This window comes from Aulonocara stuartgranti (assembly GCF_965226115.1).
Source record: "Aulonocara stuartgranti genome assembly, chromosome: 5".
Lineage (NCBI taxonomy): Eukaryota > Metazoa > Chordata > Actinopteri > Cichliformes > Cichlidae > Aulonocara > Aulonocara stuartgranti.
The window spans coordinates 28,745,085-28,766,843 of NC_138943.1; the positions used below are offsets into that span (position 1 = coordinate 28,745,085).

General features: G+C 44.5%; 1 protein-coding gene across 2 annotated transcripts in view; it reads right to left on the bottom strand.

The window, feature by feature from the left end:
- lrig1 (leucine-rich repeats and immunoglobulin-like domains 1) overlaps positions 1–21,759 on the bottom strand; it is a 35,837-nt gene that overhangs the window by 7,516 nt on the left and 6,562 nt on the right. For both annotated transcript variants that reach the window (XM_082533689.1, XM_082533688.1), the window contains exons 2-10: positions 17,074–17,145; positions 16,225–16,299; positions 7,784–7,921; positions 7,417–7,560; positions 6,286–6,429; positions 5,695–5,838; positions 3,910–4,053; positions 1,711–1,791; positions 60–131 (exon numbers count right to left, since the gene is read on the bottom strand). In XM_082533689.1, coding sequence (XP_082389815.1) covers positions 60–131; positions 1,711–1,791; positions 3,910–4,053; positions 5,695–5,838; positions 6,286–6,429; positions 7,417–7,560; positions 7,784–7,921; positions 16,225–16,299; positions 17,074–17,145 — 1,014 coding nt within the window. The remainder of the gene's footprint in view (positions 1–59; positions 132–1,710; positions 1,792–3,909; positions 4,054–5,694; positions 5,839–6,285; positions 6,430–7,416; positions 7,561–7,783; positions 7,922–16,224; positions 16,300–17,073; positions 17,146–21,759) is intronic.

Sequence of the window (21,759 nt, forward strand, 5' to 3'; positions counted from 1 at the left end):
ACCCCCTTACACTCCACCCCCTCTTTCCCCTCTTCCGCTCTCTCTCCTGGGATACTCACAGGTGTTCCAGGGTATCCAAGCCAGAGAAGGCCTTCTTGGCCACGGATTTGATCTTGTTTCCAAACAGAGTCCTGCCGTTTCCAAACACGAGGGGTGTCAATATATGAAGAAGGGGGGAGAGGAAGAGGGAGGAGGGAACATTTTGGGGAAAGGGGATGAGAAGAGAGAACAAAACAGAGAGAGAAGCACAATTAGCCGGTTTGAATCTGATAAGATTGACGGGGGGGGGGTTATTGGAAACCTGAACTGTGTGGAGATTAGCCAAGAGGAAGGGTAAAGGGGATGGAACAGGGATGTGGAGGTGGGCGGGGGCACCTGGGCTCTGTGCTGCTCTTCAAAGACCACTTTTATCTTTATTAGAATCTAAAAGCCCCCCCGCGAACAGGACATACGTGTAATCATTTCAGTGTCTGTCAAGCCCAAAGTCTAGCTGCTCTGATTTGGGGTCTTAATCCCCTTCCTTCATCCCGCCACTGCCACCTCTTCATACCCGTCGTAGCCTTTGGATCGCAGGAAGAGGAGACATGGCTGGCTGGCTCACAAAGAAGAGCCCAGTGTTCAAACTCGTCCACATGTACACAAACAAATGGCAGTCTTGTCACACAGATAACGGTATAATTTTTTGTTTTTGAAGGAATTCAATGAAGCTGTCACATGCACTTGTAACTGAATCAAATCCAAAAATCATCTTTTGAACAGTAAGATCCACTTCCATCCCATGTGGCGGCATTCCCACGCAGCTTTTTAAAAACAGTTTTAAAATGGGAACTCTGTGTGTGTAATGGACACTTTGATGTAAGATTCTCTCTCTTGTTTTTCCCATGGCTCGCTTTGCCAGCGTTGGGATGCATCAGGCAGCTTCCGACAACGCCTTGACAAAAGGGGCAGGGTCAGAGGGCGGGGCTCATGAGGCGTTTGATGTTTGATGACTGAATGCGGCCCTCAATTTCACCCTCTCTCAGCTCTTAACAACAGAGACTGGGAATGAGGGGATGAGAGGGAGTGCGGCTATGGAGGAGAAATAGTCCTTCGCCTATTGGGGAGCGAACCCCTGCCAGCTCAAAGAAAAGCCCTTTCTCTCCCCTCTTTCTCTCATTCTTTCTTTCAGCGGTGCTCACACTGGGAACCATCTTGGCTGGACATCATCTTTTCATCCTGTGGGTTGATGATTGCTGCTCATTGCCAGAAACTTCACGCCTCTGTAATTTCTAAGCTTACTAACTTTTGATATTGAACTTTATACAAGGCGTTTGAAAGCACCAATGAGTAATTAAAAACATGACTCATTTTTCCAGCCATTATCAGCAAAGAGAACCCAGTTTGCCCATAAAGCTTACAATCAAATCACAAGATGAACGCTAGAATGAACTGAAGAGAAAGTGGCCTCTATAGGATGAGGAGAAAAAAAACTAATAAACTAAATAAAGAGGGGACCTTTAAATTGTTGCTCAGTGTGAGCATGTTTTTTTCAAAGTAAAGTGTGGGGTCGTGATAGTGTCTCAAAGTTCTAAACAAACTTAAACTGGAGTGGCTTTGGGATGCAAGAAAAGGAGGCGGCTCCCTTCGCTTTCTCTATTTTTGTTTTCTGAAGAGAGCAGAGAGACAGTGGCAGGCCAGGGCTGAGGGATGAAAAGGAGGGGAGACACTCACAGCTTGATGAGGCTGTCCAATCCAGAGAAGGCCCCGTTGGTGTCCTCTATTGTGCCTGAGATGTCGTTATGGTCCAGCTCCCTGTGGAGAATGAGAGAAAAGAGGAGGATAAGAACGGCGGAAGGCGGTTGAGGAGAGGAACAGGGATTGGTCCTGGCAGCGCTGAAGCGCTTCACAGCCCTGGCAGAAGCTGCTCTTGGAAGTCACGGGTTACCCCCTTCGCCCCCGCTGCACCTGGCTTAAAGAGCCCCTCTCCCGCTCTGCTCTGCCAACCAAGCATATTCTTTCCTTAGAGGGGTGGAGAAGGAGTGTGCGTGTGAAAACGTGTGCATGCGCGCTGGTGTGTTGAGGCAAACCCTAGTGCAGGGAAACATGTATAATTCATGATGGCGTAGAGGGACTGGCAAGAACACAATGCCAGAAGCCAGACAGTTCGGACTGCAAGTCCGATGCTGGCAGGTACGGCGCAGTCAAGAGTGCCGACGGGGTTAGCAGCCAAGCTTAGTCATGGCCAGACAAAGACAGAAGAGATTGAGTGAACGAAAGTTGGGGGTTTCCGAACACTTGCTGAATGCTTCTGCTTGAGAGCTACCTCTTTCAGTGAAGTCATAGCTGCAGAGGGGCCACCGCTCCGCCCTGCTGCATGGTGATCAAAAAGAACAAGCGGCAGAGTCTGAGAACTTCTCCAAGCCATTAAAAAGAAAAAAAAAAGACTTTCCTCAAACTTGAGAAAGGCCTTCGGGGTTAATGGTCAGCCCCACCCCTCCGCCCCCACCACAATAGCCACCTCCACTCCTCCTCCCATTTGCTTTCCAAGCATCTCTTATCCCCTTTTGGTTCTTTTCACTTTGTGCTGACGACTGTGTCTGTTTGACTGGACTGGAGCTGCCAATTTCCTACTCTTTCTGGCTGGGTGGATGTTAAAGGCTATTGCCTTGTTAAAGCAAGGGCAGCGGCGGGGGCTGCAGAGTAGAGGAGCGAGCGAGAGAGAGAGAGTGAGGGAGAGATGGGGGCACGGAGAGGGGGGCCCCGATGAGCCAACGACCCCCGTGGCCGAATTAGAGGGCAGGCTGGCTTGTTTGGAGCTTTCACACCCCGTTTCAGGCTCCAGCCCCATGCCAGCGCAACCAGCCACTCCGGCCCAATTAAAGCTCCCCCGGCTCCTTTTCAGGGCCCAGCCTATGCACGTCCTCCCCACTGCTGATTAGATTAGGCCTGCCTCAAAGACACCAAGCAGAAGGAGTACAAGAGAGGAGGAAAAAATTCCAAAATTAAGACAGAGATTATATGTATTGTGGGATATCGTTAGGAGATGACAGAACACACTTAGAATAACAGAGGGGAAGAAATGGGCATTAAGAGGGCTTTGAAAGTGTGCAGCCAAATGAAACAAAGCGGTTAATTAAAGACAAGAAAGAAAAACATGAGAAGGGCTGAGATATGGCAGTGAAAGCTCCCTGTTCCACCCTCTGTAGCTAGTTATCTGGCATCCAGCGTGCCAGCAGAGGGAGAAGCCTTATGTGCCTTGGCTTCTGACCCTGCTGTCAGAGAGCCTTTCTAGCAAGCTCTGGTATTACTCTCCTCTCTGGCTCTCTTGTGAACAGCTCAGCCAAGAAGACCTTGGTTAGGGACCAAGACCCCCAAGTCTTTCTGCTGGATTTATCCACCGGCTTTCTCCCTGTGGTTCTCCCCTTTTCTTTCTTTGGGCTTTTTGTACACATGGTGGATCAGGGAAAGGAAAAAAAAATCCTCTATCTTCATTCATGGCTTCAAAAAAGCCAGGAAGGATCTCAAGGGAGCCGAGTGACACAGAACCCTTTTAGATCCAAGATTGCTGGGTGTTTGGAGACAAAACAAACGCCCCAGACAAAACTGAAGAAACAAAGTGAAAAAAGGCACTAAAAAAGTAAGAAGTTGCTACAGAAACCATGACAATAGACACCTTGTAAAAGACATGAATACAAATGACAGTAAACCCTCACTGAAAGCCAACAGCTCCCTCTTTCCTATGTCAAACGAAGGGACTTCATGAGATTAACTATCAAATGTCACCCAGGCAAAAAACAAAATTAAGCATCTCAATTTTCACTGCTCCCAAGTGGCACGTCTTAACCTTATGGTCAGCAGGGGCATAATGTGTGAGTTAGGGGTCTGTTTAGGGCTTGGTAATGGTGGTTGGGGGTGGGCTGGTGTACTTACAGGATGCGTAAAGCCTTGAGGCCTCTGAAGGCTCCCTCGTTGATGTGGCTGATAGAGTTGTGGCCCAGACGGAGGGTGTGGAGATCCCCGAGCACTGCCAGACTCCCTTCATCCAGACGAGTTAAGTTGTTGTAAGACAAATTCCTGGAGAGAGAAAGAAATAGAGACAGAAGAAGAGGAGAGACAGAGAGAAAGTGAGGGAAAAAAACAGAACAGACAGAGAGAAATATTCTGTGTGAGGTCTGGAAGGTTGGCAGACCACTGAGACCGCTCACAACATCATTATACTTCAGTTTCAAAGCCCATTCGATGACCATTTGCCAGTTTATGATGCGTTTTTCCATTGTACGGTTTTCCACACCGCATGATGTTAACGGAGAATGGATTTAGCAGAAGTCAGAGCTTAAATGAGCTTCGCATCGTCTGACAGGAAAGAAAAGAAATTCTGGGTTGGGACTCAGCATGTCTACAACCTCCGTTTATAAGACTACTTAAGCGTGTGGTAAACCCCAGGGGAATAAACTGCTACTCGTGTCCTGGAACCCTCAAAATGTTGCTCATATTCACATCCAGCCTCTAAATCTTTTCTTTTTTATTAAAAGGCCTGAGGAACATACTAATGGGGTGTCGACACTGCATGGGTTTCCAAGGGATTTCCCCTGTTTTAGGAATTCAGAGAGATGGTTTACTTGCAATCTTAAAAAGAAAAGGAAAAAAAAGAAAAGAAATGAAACTACAGCTTGAAGAGACTTCTAAGAATGTTTCTTCTTTTCGTGGTTTTTATGGCAAATCCTGATTACCACTGATAATAAATCTTACAACGGTATCTTTCAAACAGTGCTCAAAGGCAGTATTGTGCATTTTATTGCCCTCTCTGTCTGTCTCAGGTTTGCTTGACTAGTCATGTGTGCAGAGATTCTCCCTGATGACCAGTTCAGCCCGGCGAATCGGGAATGCAATAACAAGGCTTCTCATAAAGACGAGTCACTCACTTCTATCAGCCGTGAGGGTCATCAAAACGCAGATAATAAAATCATATAACTGGTGGAAAGGTGTGGTGCTGGGAGAAACGTGTGCTGGGAGCGTACAGGAAGCGGCGCTGAGATACCCAGAGCAAACTAGCGCGATCACCATCTACCACTTTATCCATTCTGACTGTTACACATAAACAAACATAGGCGCCACAGATAGCCCCGGCTACCTCGTAGTTAGCAACGCCTCAGCTGAGCGAAGCACTTTAAAGCGGCATTACGACAGTCGTGTCAACAGTGCAGGAAAGACTCTCAGATAATAACTCGGCAGACAAAGGCAGTGAAGGTGATCCTTCAGTGTAATTACCACAACATCCAGCGGAGGATTTACACGCCGGTTTGCCGCAGGTTTACACACGGAGCACAAAAACTCATGTCGAAGCGCTCGAGTGCTGTTGAGCCCAGCTCTAATTATGGGATAAACAGGCTTAATCCTAAGAATAGTGTAAGCGTACTGAGTGTTAAAACAAAATGTCGTTTAACCCTGAAAGGGAGATGGTGATGATGATATGGGTGGCAGGTCAAAAGAGTTGGGCTCTCGAGGCTTTAAGAATCCACATTTAGTGTTAGTGGAAACTTTAAGAGCTAGCATTTAAACCTTTATTTTAAAAAATGCAAACTGCACTGATATATACGCTTTTTGTCGTTACCAAGCTGAGTTTTTCGGATATTTAACCACTCTCCGGTGAAACGTTTTAGCGGTACATCTGGCAAGAGAGTGTGCGTTCGGGCTAATTTGAATGCTGGTACTTACAGCTCCCTTAGCTTCTGGCAGAACTTCCACCCATCAGGATTGATGCGTGCTATGGAGTTGTTACTGAGGAACAGCTGCTGCAGGGAAGTCAGTCCGTAAAGCGAGCCACTGTTCACCTCCGTCAGGCTGTTGTAGTCCAGGTGCCTGCATGACACAGAGATACTGCAGTGAGAATCTGTTGATCTCACAACACTTCACCACATTACTGTGACATAAATTACAATGCAATTTGTGAGCATTACTCTGTTATTTTGCGTGTAATTTAAGTGATTATGTAAAAGTTCTGGGTGGAGGGGGGAAAAGTGTAATTGTGAGAAAGTTCCAGTAAGGGTACAAAAAGATCTTTTTTAGTCAGTGAGTATTCCTGTAATGGCAGTAAATGAGTGCAAATAGGATTAGCCAATCAGATAGTGCTCGCTCCAAACTAACTGCAGCACCCAAATTCTTTAAATTAGATTTTTTTTTTCCAACTATTCGGATTTGTCCTCTGCTGTGCAGGAGAACTTGTGAAAGTAAAACAAAACCAGTCGGATAATAGTTTTAAATAAATGATTCTCTTTGGTATGATTAAAGGTCATGTTTAGTACGTACAGGACTTTCATCTTAGCCAGGTCAAAGAAGGCTCCGTCAGTCAGTTTGCCGATGCTGTTCCTTTGTAGTTTGAGCACCTCCAGGCTGGATAAACCCTGGAAGGTTAGACCCTCCACTTGGCGTATACGGTTCCTGTTCAGCTCACTGAAAGGTGGTAGGACAAAACAGATAACTGTAAACAGAAGACCATTTTAAAGAGAAGCAGCAGAAAAAACATCTTCCCCTTGTTTTGCCCTTATTCAGCAAAGGCATTTATCAAGCATTGGTGGTGGTATGGGGCCAGGGTTGTACACTACATGTGTTATTACCCCTTGAATTAAGACAGAGTGAGATGATTAAAAACTTTACTCATTTTCTCTTTGTATAAAAAGCCTGAGGTGCCTGTGGATGTAACAATGAATCTGTACAGCCGCTGTGTGCGCGTGTGTGTGTGTGTGTGTGTGTGTGTGTGTGTGTGTGTGTGTGTGTGTGTGTGTGTGTGCGCGTGTGTGTAGGCTGTAAAAGCCTTCAGCTTTTTCAAAGATAAACATTCACAAAGCTTCTTTTGTGTCTCATGTGCATCACCTCTAGCATGTGGTGATACAGTGTCACTGGGGCCCCATGTCCAACAAAAGGCACCTGGGGAAACTACTGGAGCCACAATGGAGAGAGACTCCCATTACGCGAGTCCCTTTGCTCTCCAGAATGGAGGCGTTGAGCTACAAATGGGTCTACCTCACCGTTATGCTAGAGGGAAGTTTGACGAAGATAAAGGAGCATGGTGTGGGGACTAAACTAACCACTTTGGGGGATATGGAAGAAGGCAATAAATCACCAATAATATGGCTCTGGTGTTTACCTAGTCAGGTCTTATCCATCCCTAGTGGTACAGCTCACACTAACAGCACTCTAAATGTTAAACACACACACAGCTCAATCAGCAGACACTAGAAGCTCCTTCTCAGGGAAAAGGCTCATCTCTGTGTAGTTTCCAAACACTACAATTGGGAAAGGCGCTCGGTTTTCAGCCTAAATATGATATGACAACAGCGTAATGTTTTTGCAGGGTGAACTGTTTTGACAGATCAAAGCTCAAGCTTGTCAGCACACTAGCCTACATTGTTAAAACTGATCAAATCCAGTGGCACTCACAGCTGGGTGAGCCTCGGGAGCTGGAAGGCTTTCACGGGGATCTGGCTGATGCGGTTTCGGCTCAGTCGTAGAACCTGTAGGGTTTCGCCCAAATGGTCCAGAGCTCCGAGCTCCAACACATTGATCTTGTTGTTACTGAGGTACCTGAACAAAGGGAAGCCACAGTGAGGTTTGTTAGAAATCTTATATTTGGAAAACATGTTATTTTGCATGTGCATGTCCATTAACATCACTTAATATTAGTTACAGAACTAAAGTTTCCTCATATAATAAATAACATATTTATCTTTACTAATTTATTTAATTTTGTTTTAATTAAATAGCTGGTGCATGACGTGCCACAGGAATCCTCTGAGATGCTACTTACAGATCTCGGATATGGAGGCCTGCAGGGAAGCACTGTCCTCGCAGCTCAGTAATGTCATTATTGCTCAGGTCCAGGGTTTCCACAGAAAGCAGCTCCCCAGTCCGCCTGCCATCAATACTGCGAATCTTATTATGATGTCTGAAAAATAAAGAACACAAACAGAAGACATAAGGTGTGGTCCTCACTGTTACCTAAACTTTGTGTACTCTTCCCATCAGGGAAGCCACTCCAATCCCACTGGCTTCTGTAAGCCCATTCGGGAAGAGAGAGTGAGAGAATGACAACACACAGAACAAAGTGGTCTTCATCCACCACAAAATGTAGTACTTTAAGTGCTTCCAAACAGAGGCTGGTCTTCTTTAAACAACTCCCAAGGACAAAAAAACAGCCACAAAATCTGTCTGATGGATGGGGCCTCAGTGATGAACCAGAGCCACTTGAAGGAAAATCTTGGTATGCTGTGAAATGGGGAGAGGAGTTACTTTAAAGGTCCTAATGAACCCAGGGAGTTTTCACACAAGGAAACCTCGATCTCCGCCGAGCTTTGTCAGTGGGTGCTAGCCTGGTTTAGCCAGAAGCCTGAAAGGAGACTGAATTTCCTCTCAGGCTGTCCTGTTTAGAGCTCTTGTTCAGAAATGAGGGTGACTCTCTTTACCCTATTCTGACCTCCTCCACATCTGTGCTCTTTGAGAGTAACGAAATTTCTATTCTCTGTATGTCCTGTACATGTGGCAGAATTGACAAATAAAGTTGACTTGACTTGACTTTATTTTGTGGAGCAGACGTGTTCCACACAGAGAGGTTGAGAAAGACAGTGATATAATAAAGAGTGAGATAGACTGATGGAGTGTGATATTTGACATTTATCCGTGTTGCAACCAAAGTGGTGTGTGTGTGTGTGTGTGTGTGTGTGTGTGTGTGTGTGTGTGTGTGTGTGTGTGTGTCTGGAGACTGAAGGCCTGTGTAATCTGAGTGTACATGAAAGCTTTTGCTGGATGACACGTTTGACACATGACTAGGTGCTAACTAGGGTCAGGGGATCCATTTAGTACCACATCCATTGTTTTTACAAAACTAAAACAAAACATTTAAAAAGATAGGAAACACGACAGAGTAACACAAAAAGGCAGAGCAATAAGCAAACTGCCACTTCATCATCTGACATGTACCACTCAAGGGAGATCTTTGCTACATGACGGAGGCTTTTTTTTTTTAGCTTTCACAAGCAACGTGTTTGACATCACCTTGTAAGGCAAAACCATTTGATGCTTCTAACTAGTTAATCACAACTTCCCAAGAGCCTTTTTCCAGCAAATGACACCAACTTCTTTTTTCTCTTGAATTTAAACAAAGCTGTCTGGAGTGCCACAAAACTACAGTTCCTCTCATGGCTCCAAAAGTAGTCCTGCTGCATCATAATGCTAATCGCTGAACGTCTATCATGAAATTAATATAGCTGGAAGCTAATTCCCCTCCTTCGTCAGGTACTGTCTGTAAAGCTGCATCTCTCCTAATTCCAGTCACAGTACTGGATTTTGGTGCTTTTTGGAGCATCTTAATGTAATTCTCTGGTAGACGATGCAACCTGTTGTAAGGTACAGGGTTCATACGCCTTTTTCAGGGTCAAATTCAAGCACCCGTACGAACCCTGAAGGTACAGCGATAGGCAGCACGGATATAGGTCTGAAAAATGAAGCCAATCGTCTGATCAGGGAGGGGGCAAGACTTTCCCGATAAGTTGTTAGGCTAAGTCACTCATTCCAGGAAATAATGAATGAAATATTAAGTTAGAATGGCCACAATTAAACAAAACGGTTTTTCAGAAAGGAGCACATCTTATGTATGGTTTCAAAACAGCAAACTAGCAATGAAAAACAACAACAACAACAACAAAACCCCACTTAAGGCTTCACACTAGCTGACAGTAGCTGATAGCTTAGCATTGCACCTTCTGGTCTAAAATAGTGTTCTTTCACATCACATTCTTCATAATGCTAAGGTTAATCGTTCAAAAATCCACAGTGGCTTTTAAACACAGTCTATGATCCAAACCTAAGAGTACTGTCACGTGGCCTGCCTCATTCAGATTTACTGTAGATTATTTCCAAATCTGATAATACACACTATCACCATGTCGAACCAATTCGGTTAATAAAAGGTCACGGTCTTCTTGGAAGTTAGGCAGCTTATTACTTATCAAACATCAGGGACAGAGAGATTTTAACCAAATCACGTGCAGCATCTTTAAATCAATTCACTTGACCTTTTAAGAGTTTGGTAGTGTTATATTTAAAAGGGCAGTGCGTGTGCGTGCTTCACGGAAAGTGTGAGGTGGCAGGTGCTCTACCAGTCAAACTCATCAAAACAAGGTCAATCCCTCCTCTTTTTCTAGCCTGCAGCCAGCAGATGAACACACACACACAGTCATTTATTGGTGTATGGGATGTAGGAGGGTTCAAACCACAGTGGCCCACCTGAATAAACAGTGGCAGAAATGGTTAAGGATGAGCACACATGCGCAAACACACAACACAAATAACAAACGCACACATGGGCCAGAGCAACAGACAGTGGCAACAGTGAGCAATAAGAGCAAGAAAGGGATGGAAAGAAAGAAGGAAGGAAGCAAAGGGGTGAGGAGAAAATGAGGGGGGATTATGGGGTGAGGCGAGGTCAACAGCTGGTGACCTTCACTGTGGAAAAACAGATCAGTCTCAAACTGGTGGGAGAGGCTGAACCCCCCCCCCCCCCCCCGTTCCTCCTCCACCGCTCCAATCAAACTTTCCCCTCCCACAGCCAGAGCCCAGCTGCACCGTGTGAGAGACGGATAAAGCCTCGGCGCTCATCGTGTTTGAAGTCTGCACATACAATAGTAGCGATCATGAAAACTGATTATCATACGGCTAGTGACATTTCTGATAAAGAGGAGCTCGGTTCACCCGTGCTCCCTTTGATGTCCAGGAGTTCCTTATTCGCTTTGATTCCACTTAATTCCAAATTTCATTACCCTGCCCCATCGACCATCTGATTATCATGAGCCCGGCTCATTTTGACACGTGTTTTGATGTATGGAAAGTGCATTTGTTGGGGGGGATACACTAGCGTGCCCATTCTCCTGTTTCCAGTGCCATCTCTGAAGTCGATTGTTTGGCCCGTCTCTTTCCGTTTGAAGTCCACTGTCAGGACAAAGGGAGAATTATTTGAAAATTAGATCATCCAGTGGGCCATACATATTCTATCCCAAGCTGTGTTAAAGAGCCCCTCTGAAGCAGGCGATGAGCACAATAGGAAAGTTTGTGCTGCTCTGCTGTCGCTTTGACACTCTGATTTTAAAACATTTACTTGCTTCTGGTTTGCTTGTCATCCTGCTGTGGCTTTCTGGGAGCCTGCAGGACATCAGCAGGCTCGCCAACTGTATTGTGGAACTGTGGGTGCCTGGCATATGGCCTTTGGATGATTTAACAGAAAGTTTGACATGCTCAGATGACTTAATAGTAATTCATGTCTTTTATGTGATGATTGATGGACATCTAATCAAATTGAAAGTGACCACAAGTTTCGACCACCCCGCCATGCTTGTCTGTACCCGATCAAAAAGTGCAGCAAAAAACAGAGCTCGCAGACATGTACGGAAAGGATGAAAGCACCAAAGGGAGAGTGCTACAAGAGGCACCAAAAAGGCCAAAAATTTGAGTCTGAGTCATTTCTCAATCAAACAAAACATTGAGAACAAAAGCAACTCACCTGCCCACTCGTCTCTTTTTAGCATTCCTATTATTTCCGTTGAAGCCAGGCTGATGTACTTGATTTTCATTTTGTATATTGCACACCCACATGAATCAGTCAACAGTTTCGTTCTTCACCTTCCAGTGAAGGTGAATAATGAATGTACAAAAAAAAAAAACCCACAAGTGTTCATTTTTGCAATTATTGCTCTTCATTTGGCAGAAATTTATAATGCCAAAAATCCTAGGAGCTAGGGCTGGGCGATATGACCCAAAATTCATATCTCGATATTTTTTAGCTGGATGGCGATATACGGTATATATCTCGGTATTTTTTTAAAGCCATAAGGTAAGAACAAAAAGAGAGTTCTTAGTCAAAGCTGTGTCCCAGATGTCACACAGGCACTTATTAACATACAGCGTAGATGTACATGAAGAAATTACTCAAAAATAAATTATCAGCATTTATTAAATAATAATTCTCCATAAATAAAAGAAAGCAATGTTGTTTTTGTGCATAACAAAAAGCTCACAATTGTGCAGTCAAAATGTAAACTAAAAGACGATGAGCATAATAACAAAGACAGACAGATTTCACAGCTGCTCTATTCCCAAGTTCTACTGCGTGGCTGGCAGCCTTGAGTTTGAAATCCTCTTTGGCTACGTCCACACGTACACGGGTATTTTTGAAAACTGAGATTTTCCATTTTTGTTTTAAAAAATAATCCCGTCCACACGTAAACGCAAAAATGAAGGAAAACGCTGCTAGGAACATGCCAAAGCAACAGGTGGCGATATATTCCTAACCGTGTAGAAATGTTGGCCAATCAGAAGTCTAGAAGCCTCGGTGGGAGATAGTAAACAAAGATGGCGCATAGAAGCAGAACCGAGTCCTATGTGTGGAGGGACAGTGACTGTGTGTGTATGTGTAAGCATTTAAACACTGCAGAGAGTAAAATTAACAGTAACAGTCTCCCCCATTGTAGAAATTCATTTCACCGAAACAATAACATGGCGCACAGTCTGACATCAAAAAAGGCGCACACCTTTGACGCTGCGTTTTCTCCGTTTTCCTCGTCCACATGTAAAAGCAAAAACTGAGTTTTCGAAAATATCCACCCTGGCAGGCGTTTTTAAAAATCTCGGTTTTCAGTGACCGAAAACGCTGTTTACATGTGGACGAAAGGTGCAAACGCATAGAAAAATCTCCGTTTTCAAAAATACCCGGGTACGTGTGGACATAGCCTTTGCAACCATGTCTCTTAACAGGTGCCATTTATGGCCCTTATACACACACAATACGGTAATATTACGTTGAAGCACAGTACGTGCACTCAGCGAGGCTCCAGACTACGGTAGCCGTAATGCTCCGACAATCCATCAAGCGGTGCAGCTCCATAGCTTACCAAAGTCGTACTAAAACATTTTTTGACAGATTGCTGAGCGCCGTGTACCACATAAAATTGGTTCGCGGTCATCAAGCACAACCAGAATTCATACATAAGGCGCACTATCGATTTTTGAGAAAATGAAAGGATTTTAGGTCGTTAGCGCGGTTAGCTCGCTAACACGTTGACGCCGTCCAGCCCCACGCACGGGGCGATCCACGGTAAGTCGTTAACGGAGATTTGCCGTGTTCATCTTGTCGTTGCCTGCAGGTGAAGCTATGGGGGAGGGAAGTTGTGTTCAGTGAAGGAGAGGCGAGGCCGAGTAACGTTGCGTAGAGACAAAAGTGGACGAAAGAGAGGCAAACTTGCGGCTCCATAAGTATAATTATAACGTAACATAGACTATATCGATATAAACGATATTGTCACATCTTATATCTCGTATGAAAATATATGGATATTTAAAAAAAAAAAAAAAAAGATATATCGCCCAGCCCTACTAGGAGCTCACCATTTATTTCAGGTTCTGTGTCAAGACACCTTCTGGATAGATCCTTTTATTCATGACTGCATACCTTGTCTGCAACAAGTCATTCGATAGACTAGAAGACTCGGAGGGAGTCAGCCTGTCAGTCAGTAGCAACCACATATAAAATGCTCTTGGGCTTTTGGAGAGTTTACTGTTTGATGAGCGGCTGAAGACAGATTCTCTGTCCATTTGCTTCCCTGGGTGTTTGTATGTTTATGCAAGCCACTGTCTCACACAAACTTCTAGTCAGACTACATTCCGGACGATCTCCAACCAACAGCACGGGAACACCGCCCAGCAGCCCGAGCTGCTGTGTCTGCCAAGGTGCATGCGCGCGAACGCGCGCGAACACACACACACACACACTGCAGAGGACTTAGTGGTTGGTGTGTTAAAGCACATTGGATTTACTTTTGGGAATGACACTGAACCCAAGATCACTTCTCACTTCCTTTTTCCTTTCTTTTCTGCACCCTTCCTGCTGCCTCATCCACTACTTCTCCTTTAACCATTCCTCTTTCGATATATGATGGTGTCATCCTGCTCTGATACTACGATCTATTACTACCTCCCTGATTTCTCATCCTTCCTCCCCTTCCCTACCCTCACCCATTTTACTGTAAGCTATGTGACTGACAGCTGCAGCTGCAAGTGCTTCGGTGGGCCTTCACTTCAGCTGCATGGCTTAGTAAAAATCTGACCCTCCCACCAGCCTCCACTCCCATCAGCACTACTGGCCTTTCCCCTAGCAACAGGCTGCAAGTCAGACCCAAAAAAAGACACCCCAATCATTTGCAGGGCCTGCAACTGGACACAGTTTGTGCAAGTAAAGGTGAACTTGCTCCAGTCTGTTTTATATCAGAGGCAGAGTGAACATGAGACTGTGCTAAAACTTAAAGATACAGACCAAAAAACCCCCCCCAAACAAACAAACCATGACACACAATAACAGAAGGTCAAACTTCTGATACACGTCAACAGACATCTGTTAGAGTTGAATAATCAAACCACAGATGCTTCCCTTACCAACTGTCCACAGCTTACAGTAATATTCTGACCACATCAGTGCATCACGATAAATTCTGAGAAGCAGGCAGATGACACACAGGGAGAGGCGGACGTGTGACTCCCACAAAGATCCCCGCTGAATCTGATATGTCGATGACCAATGTAATAGGAACCAGCAGCTGTGTACTTTACTACCATGCAGCCCGCCTGGATGCCAGCAAAGTGTGAAAGAAAATACAGAGTGAAGCTAATGGTTCGCACTCGACGATGGCCGATTAACTTGCTCGTTTCAGGCTGAGCGAGTTGTGAGAATGTTTGTGGATACCGCAATAACCACAACGCTGCCATATCCATTCACAGGCCAGCATCACTACCCACATTTATTTGCCTTGTTGACCCCAATCGGAGGTGTTGGGAAGAAGTGCACTGCAGCTACATTTATATTTGCACAGTGAATTATGTAGTTCAGCTCGTTTTGTTGGTTCCATTACTGTTACTGTATACATATTTATAATTTTTTAATTAACTAAAACACAAGCAATTTAGGACAATAATGGCATATTTTTCCTTGCTGTTATCGAACCCCTTTTGGCAAGCCCCGCCCCCGTACCCTGAGCTGAGGGGCTAGGCGCTGCATTCGTCACATGCTCTGCACATGTGTGGAGCATGTGCAGAGAGGCCACCGCTGCTCAGCACTCACGAGGAGAAACATCCTCAGAATATTGATTATTTCTATTTGTTAACAAACGTTCAGGGAAACTGCTGCATTTTGTGGCCATGTGACTAATCACTACCTTTGTTGAAGTTTATACCGTTTTTTTAAAAACCTTTGTCTCTTGCATTATGAGTTGCTTTAGGTAACATCCTGAGAAAACAAGGTGTCAGAACTCTTTTATTTCCTTCAATTACTTTGCATTGCATTAACTTTATCTTATTATGAACAACATTAAAAATAAAAAGATCACATATTTCTGTGGGCTTGCCTCATCACTGCTTTCGCCATCTTTTAGCAGCATGAATAAAGTTACTGAATTACCCCCACTTCATCAATTTCCTTCCATTGCAAAAAAACAAAAACAAAAAAGACACTGCTGAGCCCACGTTTGTGACAAACACAAGTGCACCCACGCCCTTTCCAAATACGGCTGTAAATATGCAGCAAGATGCCAGCCCCCCCCCCCCCCGCCGCCACAATTTCACAACTGGGAGCAACGACTTAGAACTATATACGAGCTGACACTCCAAACAGCCAGCACCACTCACTGCAGACAAGCCCACATGGAAAGGTAAAAGGACTGGTCGCTCACTCCATCACATGCTAATCCGTGAAGACAGAAATTCGTACTGACACCAGCTAATTTAAATGCAGTCGAGTCAAATTTTTGGCTACCTTCACATGAATTCAACATTACTTATGAGATGCAAAGGCCTATTCTTTCTCAACATATGTCAACAGACTATTTAAAAGCACGCCAGTGAGGCAACTGACCTAAGAATACAGTAACAGAAGCCCTCTGCAGACATGGGATACATAGGCATGGCTGGCTTCATCAATCTGTTAAAATTACTAAAAGAGCAATATTTGCTGTGCCCTTTCAGACGTGAGTGTGACCGCACTCTCTAACGTTTAACTCTCTTTGTTGTTGTCACTGTTTGTGAGTCTGGGCATGTGTGTGTGTTGCAGCTGTGAACACACAGGGGCACCTCACACACAGGCTACAAGGGAAAGGTCTCTCTTTTGGATACAGATCTTCTGGTGCCATGTTAATCAGTAAGTGTAGTAATACTCACAGGTAGAGGGACACAATCTTGGATGCAGCCTGTCCTAAATCTGGTATGGAGGTCAGCTCATTGTGGTCTAGCCGACTGAAAGTTACAAACACAGAGAGAAGAGGGTTAGAGAAGCAAACCGCTGATAAAGGAGCACCCTTGAAAATTGACTATATACAGACAGACAGATAGATAGACACACAGGCAGACAGATAGATAGATAGATAGATAGATAGATATATGTGTGTGCACAGATATCTACACATATTTAGATATGGTTGTTATAACTAATTTCAGTCAAAGCACGTATAAATCAACATATAGGACTTTTCACGTCTGCTGCACAGCAAGTGGCAAGTCATCCTTTTAAAAACTGAAAATAACATGGGAGTAAAACAGATGTCCGGGAGCGTATGACTGGCCCGCTGGCCTGCCAAAGATGTCACCAGTGTGTGTATCACCAGTACGTTCCTGTATCTGTGTGTGTGTGTGCCTTGTGTACTGGCGCTGAGTGACACAAAACCAAGCCCTCTCCTCACCATATAAAATATTTACAAGGCCAGTGTTGGCCACAGTATCAGGTGGTGGGGGAAAGGGCTTAATATAGAAAACCACCACTTAATTCTCAATTGGACTTAGTTCAAGGGAACACATATGAGAATGCTGCTCGGAAGCGGCGCGGCAAAGATGGGAGTTAGCCAGAATGAAGTAACTGATTTTTTATTTTTTTATTTAAAAAAAAAAAAAAAAAAACAGGTGACACTTCAGGTGACAATCCAACAGGGCCAAACACATTTACTGAAAAGGGTTTAGGAGATTTTAAGGAGACTGTCAGCAGAAACCATGAGTGCTCTGCGGGTGACTACTTACAGCTCTCTCAAGTTGGGAAGGTTGGCAAAGGCTTCAGGACTGATGGAAGTCAGTTTGTTGTAGCCGAGATTTCTGAAAACAAACAAAAAGTTGCTCATTACAAGACAGGAAACAACAATTATTTGAAATACCTGCAGGGCAATGGTGTTTCACATCTTTTATTGCTTTTGTCCTTGGCATTTTTCAGCACTTTAAATAAGGATCCTAATCAATAGCAGCAATTATGTTTCCCATTTGACAAACATCCTCATCTGTCTGCATTAAGTATGCCTGAAAACACTGCAGTACATAAATTTACGCCAGCCTTCAAGGAGGGCCCGAATCGATACCATCGATACAGAGCGTCTCTCTCCTGGCTCACTTTCCAAACATTACCCACAGGCCATTCATCTGCAGCAGTCAATCTGCACTTTCAGCTAACGGTGTATTTAATAGCTGGCACTTGACTTGTACAGAAGCTTATTAGTGAGCGATTTGTCCAGTGACACAGCCTTACTGCGGTTAAGAGTGCAGGTAAAAAAAAAAAAACACAGCTAACACACCTTTGCTTTTTCACCGAGATTCCCACGCCGTATGAATCGAGTTTATCTCGCGTAGACAAGTGCTATCTGTGTCACACACTTGCCTCCTGCCTAGCTGGCATGTCGCCTGCCTGTTGGCAGAGCAGGCCGCAGTGAGAGCGCTGTTTGTGTTTGCGTGGTGGGGCTAGGCTAGGCGAGACAAAGGGAGCCCACAGCTCCGAGCCGCCTGCCTCCCGCCCCTCCATCCCTCTGTCCAGACGTGAGAGACGGCCCAGGAATGTTTCACAGGCCTGCCGAGAGATAGCTACTTGTTCCCAGAGTCTGGGGACACTTTTACCTGATGTAACGCATTCCTCATTCTGCTCTTGTCCCACAGTGGGCTTTTACCACAGTGGCCTTAAAAGCCCACAGACTGGACAGCGACATATATTTTTTTAAAAGATAAATTTGAAGCTAAACAAACACAAAAAACCTGCCATTTTCATACTTCATGCTCACAACACTTTCTCTTAAACAATTTATGCCCATCAGTCTCAATAGCCATCTCACTTGACAGATTTCCCTTTCTTGTCTTCTGTGCTCAATTGCAGATAATGACAGTCTTTTTCCCCATTTCTTTCTCTCAAAGTGTGTGTGTGAGACGAGATAATAGCAGAGCGTGTGTCTGCCCTCGGGGCTGACAGAGAGGTGTGAATGCATGTCTATGTCATGATCATTTACTGGGGCACCTCCCATTCAGGCCTAGATCGCTAAATTATTGTTCCCTGCAACGGGAGGAAATTACCTTGTTATGACGAAGCCAAAAAAACAACACACACACAGAGTCCCCATTGATCGCCTTTGCCTAGAGGCAGGTATAATGAGCCAAAGATACACCCAACACCGACAGCATGAGAGGCAGTGCCGTCATCTGGACAAGCTATCAGTAGTTTCTAATCAACCTGCATTTGGCACAAAATAGCAGAAGAAATTTCAGCAGTCCATGCTGCATAACAAGCAAGTAAAAGATTTATCCAAAAACGCCACAATCATGGAGCTTTGTGAATTTCTAACTTTCATATTTAATATTGAATTAAGCAGAGAAAATTGACTGCAGATATGATACTCAAGGTTTAAAATAAGGAGAAGGATAAAGCAGGATGAAGGAACAAAGTCGAGGTTGGGGGGTAAACCTGTCGGGTTGGTGCCAAAGGCCACAGCAGCAAACAGAACTGGCCCTTTATGTGTGTATATGCAAGCACGCCTGTGCCTTTTTTTCCTCAGTCACCTATGGTATTTACACAACTCCGTCTTTTCCTTCCCACTTCATTGAGACAAATCTGTTTTCTTGCCTATCAGATGAGATAAGTTTCACAGTATTTTAACACCTACTGTAAAGGAGGCGATGGTGATGATAAGGGCTGGGTTCTCTCCCTCTCCAACCCCCATCGCCACCACACACACACTCCCTCATATGGCAGGAAAGAAGGAGGGAATGTGACTCCAGCTTTAAGCATTGTTAATGCTTTCCAGAAAGTGACCTTGCACTCATGCAGTTTCTGAAAGAATTTGCTGCATCGGGTAAGAAAAATACAAGTCTTTGAGTTTTCGACTGCTCCGCGAGTGGAGAGATGCAGACGCCAACACTAACAGAAACAAACATGCTCAGAAGAAGAAGAAGAAAAAAAAAGAACTATCCAAATATCCTCTCAAATGCTAAACTGGGTTTAGCGTTCCATAAAGCTCTGCAAGTTTATGCTGTATAGTTCAACCAGCTGGAAAACGAAGTGTAGCTGTGTTTTATTAAACATGGCAAACACTACTGCAATTTACCTTAAAAAAAATTGAGAGTGGTTCAAACACTGCATTCCATTGTGTGGTACAACTACTTCATAATGGGCAGGACTGTTTGACATTAGTCAGCAGGATCACACTCAAAAGCACTCTCAGCCAGGTAGTTAGCCAAAAAAAGTGTGGGAAAATCTAAACGTTGAATCAAATGCTAATTTTCGCAATGACTTCAATCTGTTCTGATTAATGTGCTGATGCCAGTAAAGCATTTTGGATAATCAAAAAGGGGCACAATTAACATTCATCACACAGTCTACCAATGTTTTCCCTCAGATTTTGAGTCCTTTGGTGTGCGTGGGCGAGTTTATGTGGAGGAACAGCTTTTTCAATTATTAAATATTATTTTATCCTCCAAATAAATAACTGAACAATACAATCTGCTGCCTCTTTAGTTACTCGGATGTACTTTCACTCTGCCGTCTCTAGTGCATTGCACCTAAAAATTTTAGTTTTTGCTCACAACAACCCCACCAAGTCAACTTGGCCCAGTACCAGTACCCTAAAACACTTAAAGATGGAACATATCAAAGGTTCTTTATGAAACAGCAACAGACATACTTCAATTGACAACATCCTAAGCTGGTCGCCTTAACAACTAGTTGGAAGGTTTGACTCAATCCGAGTATACCTGGGAAGGAACGCTTCAAAAGCAAGCATGATAAACTCATGAAAGGCCTGCTTCATAGAGCAGGTGTCTTAGAAAGAAAAATGGAGCCTAGCGCCTGCAGAAGACCATCACTTCTGGACTGTGTAGCCGATGTGACACATAAAACTCATTAAAAAGCTTTAAAAAATTGCTTCGTTATGGGTACTGTGGGAGTAGAGGAAGCCTGTGAGTAGTGGAGTGATGTCATAGCGTATGACACTACACTTGTAAGTCAGCGCATAGCCTGTGTGTGGGAGAGGAGATGTGAGGAGGGAGGAAAAGTGCAGGGACTTAGACATACAGAGATACATCATCATTATCTTTTCCCATTTCTATCGTAGATAAATGCAGTGTGAACTTTGCTCGCTCAAAGTGTGAAGTGATGTCAGGGATGAGCCTTCTGTAGCCCAGTTGTGAGACAAAAGCTCTTTAATGTGGTCGACTTCATGGCATCGTAAAACTGGTCAAATAATAACCTGCGTGTCAGAGAGCCAGACACACAGACACACAAACACACATACACACACCGACGCTGCTCTTCCTGTCATTAAAGGCCAGTTTATAGCCCGGCAACTGCAGTGAGAGTGTACACAAAGCTAACACCAGCTCCCGGCCACCATTTTACACACAAGTCATACAGCGAATGAGAAGTGGGGCCGGTATCTTATCAGTTTCGACAAGGTTAAAAGCATAAACTGGCCGACAAGCGTTACTATAGAAGTGATAAATCTGACTCGTTAAAATCGGAGCAAAGAAACACAGTAAATACCAGATCCTTGGAAGGGGGGGCAAGGAGAACTTAGGTGCAAGATCAGAGAGATGTAGTGCTGATGGGCTCAGCATATTTTACCATTTGCATTACAGATACTCACTGCCCCCACACACATAACTCAAAGAGGCTGCTCCTGCCTTTGAAATCAGCCCGACAGGGAGCGTGACTCTGAAGTTTTCCGATGCAGGCACATCTTGGGGCCATGTGCAGCCCCGTTGTGAGTGTTGCCGCTTTGGGGTTATAGCAGGAGATGAAGCAGCGCACTCCAAACAAACCAGGACGAGGTTGGGGAAAGTTTCTGCAGCAGCCCGAGGCGCTGCTTGAACCCACGGCTGGGCCCACAGACCCGAGACTGGGCACTCCATATGAGAAGCACAAACCCGTTGATGCCGTCTGCACAGCAGGCAAACCAAGGGTTTAATGCAGGAGCATGCTCCTGCCGTCTAGTGTGATAACAGTGTAATGTTTTACAAATGGCGCCATGTTAGATCATTCCGAGTACAGGGAAATGAGTGTCCCAAATTAATCTCGAAGAATAACATAAACACTGTATTGTTGTACTCCTGTCTAGTAGTCTGGCCTAATGCTCTTAACTTCAAAGTGAAGAAAAAGACAGACAGTTTTTCATTCGTTAATTTCCTTCCCCAGTGATGTTTATTTTATTAGCAGAACAATAATTACCCATGGTAATAATGATTACACATGAATATGTGGTTGTTTTGGGATTTAAGTTGATGCTGTTTTCTACAGTATCAGAAAGTACAGAGGCCAAAAAAAAATCTGGCCCAAGTTAGCACTCCAATCTCCCCTTGTGTCTCGAAGGGCTGTCTGTTTTCTGGGGTGAAGCTGCTTCACTTGCGCAGTACCTCTCACTCTTTCCAAGTCACACTTTTTTTTTCTCCCCCAAACATCTTCTC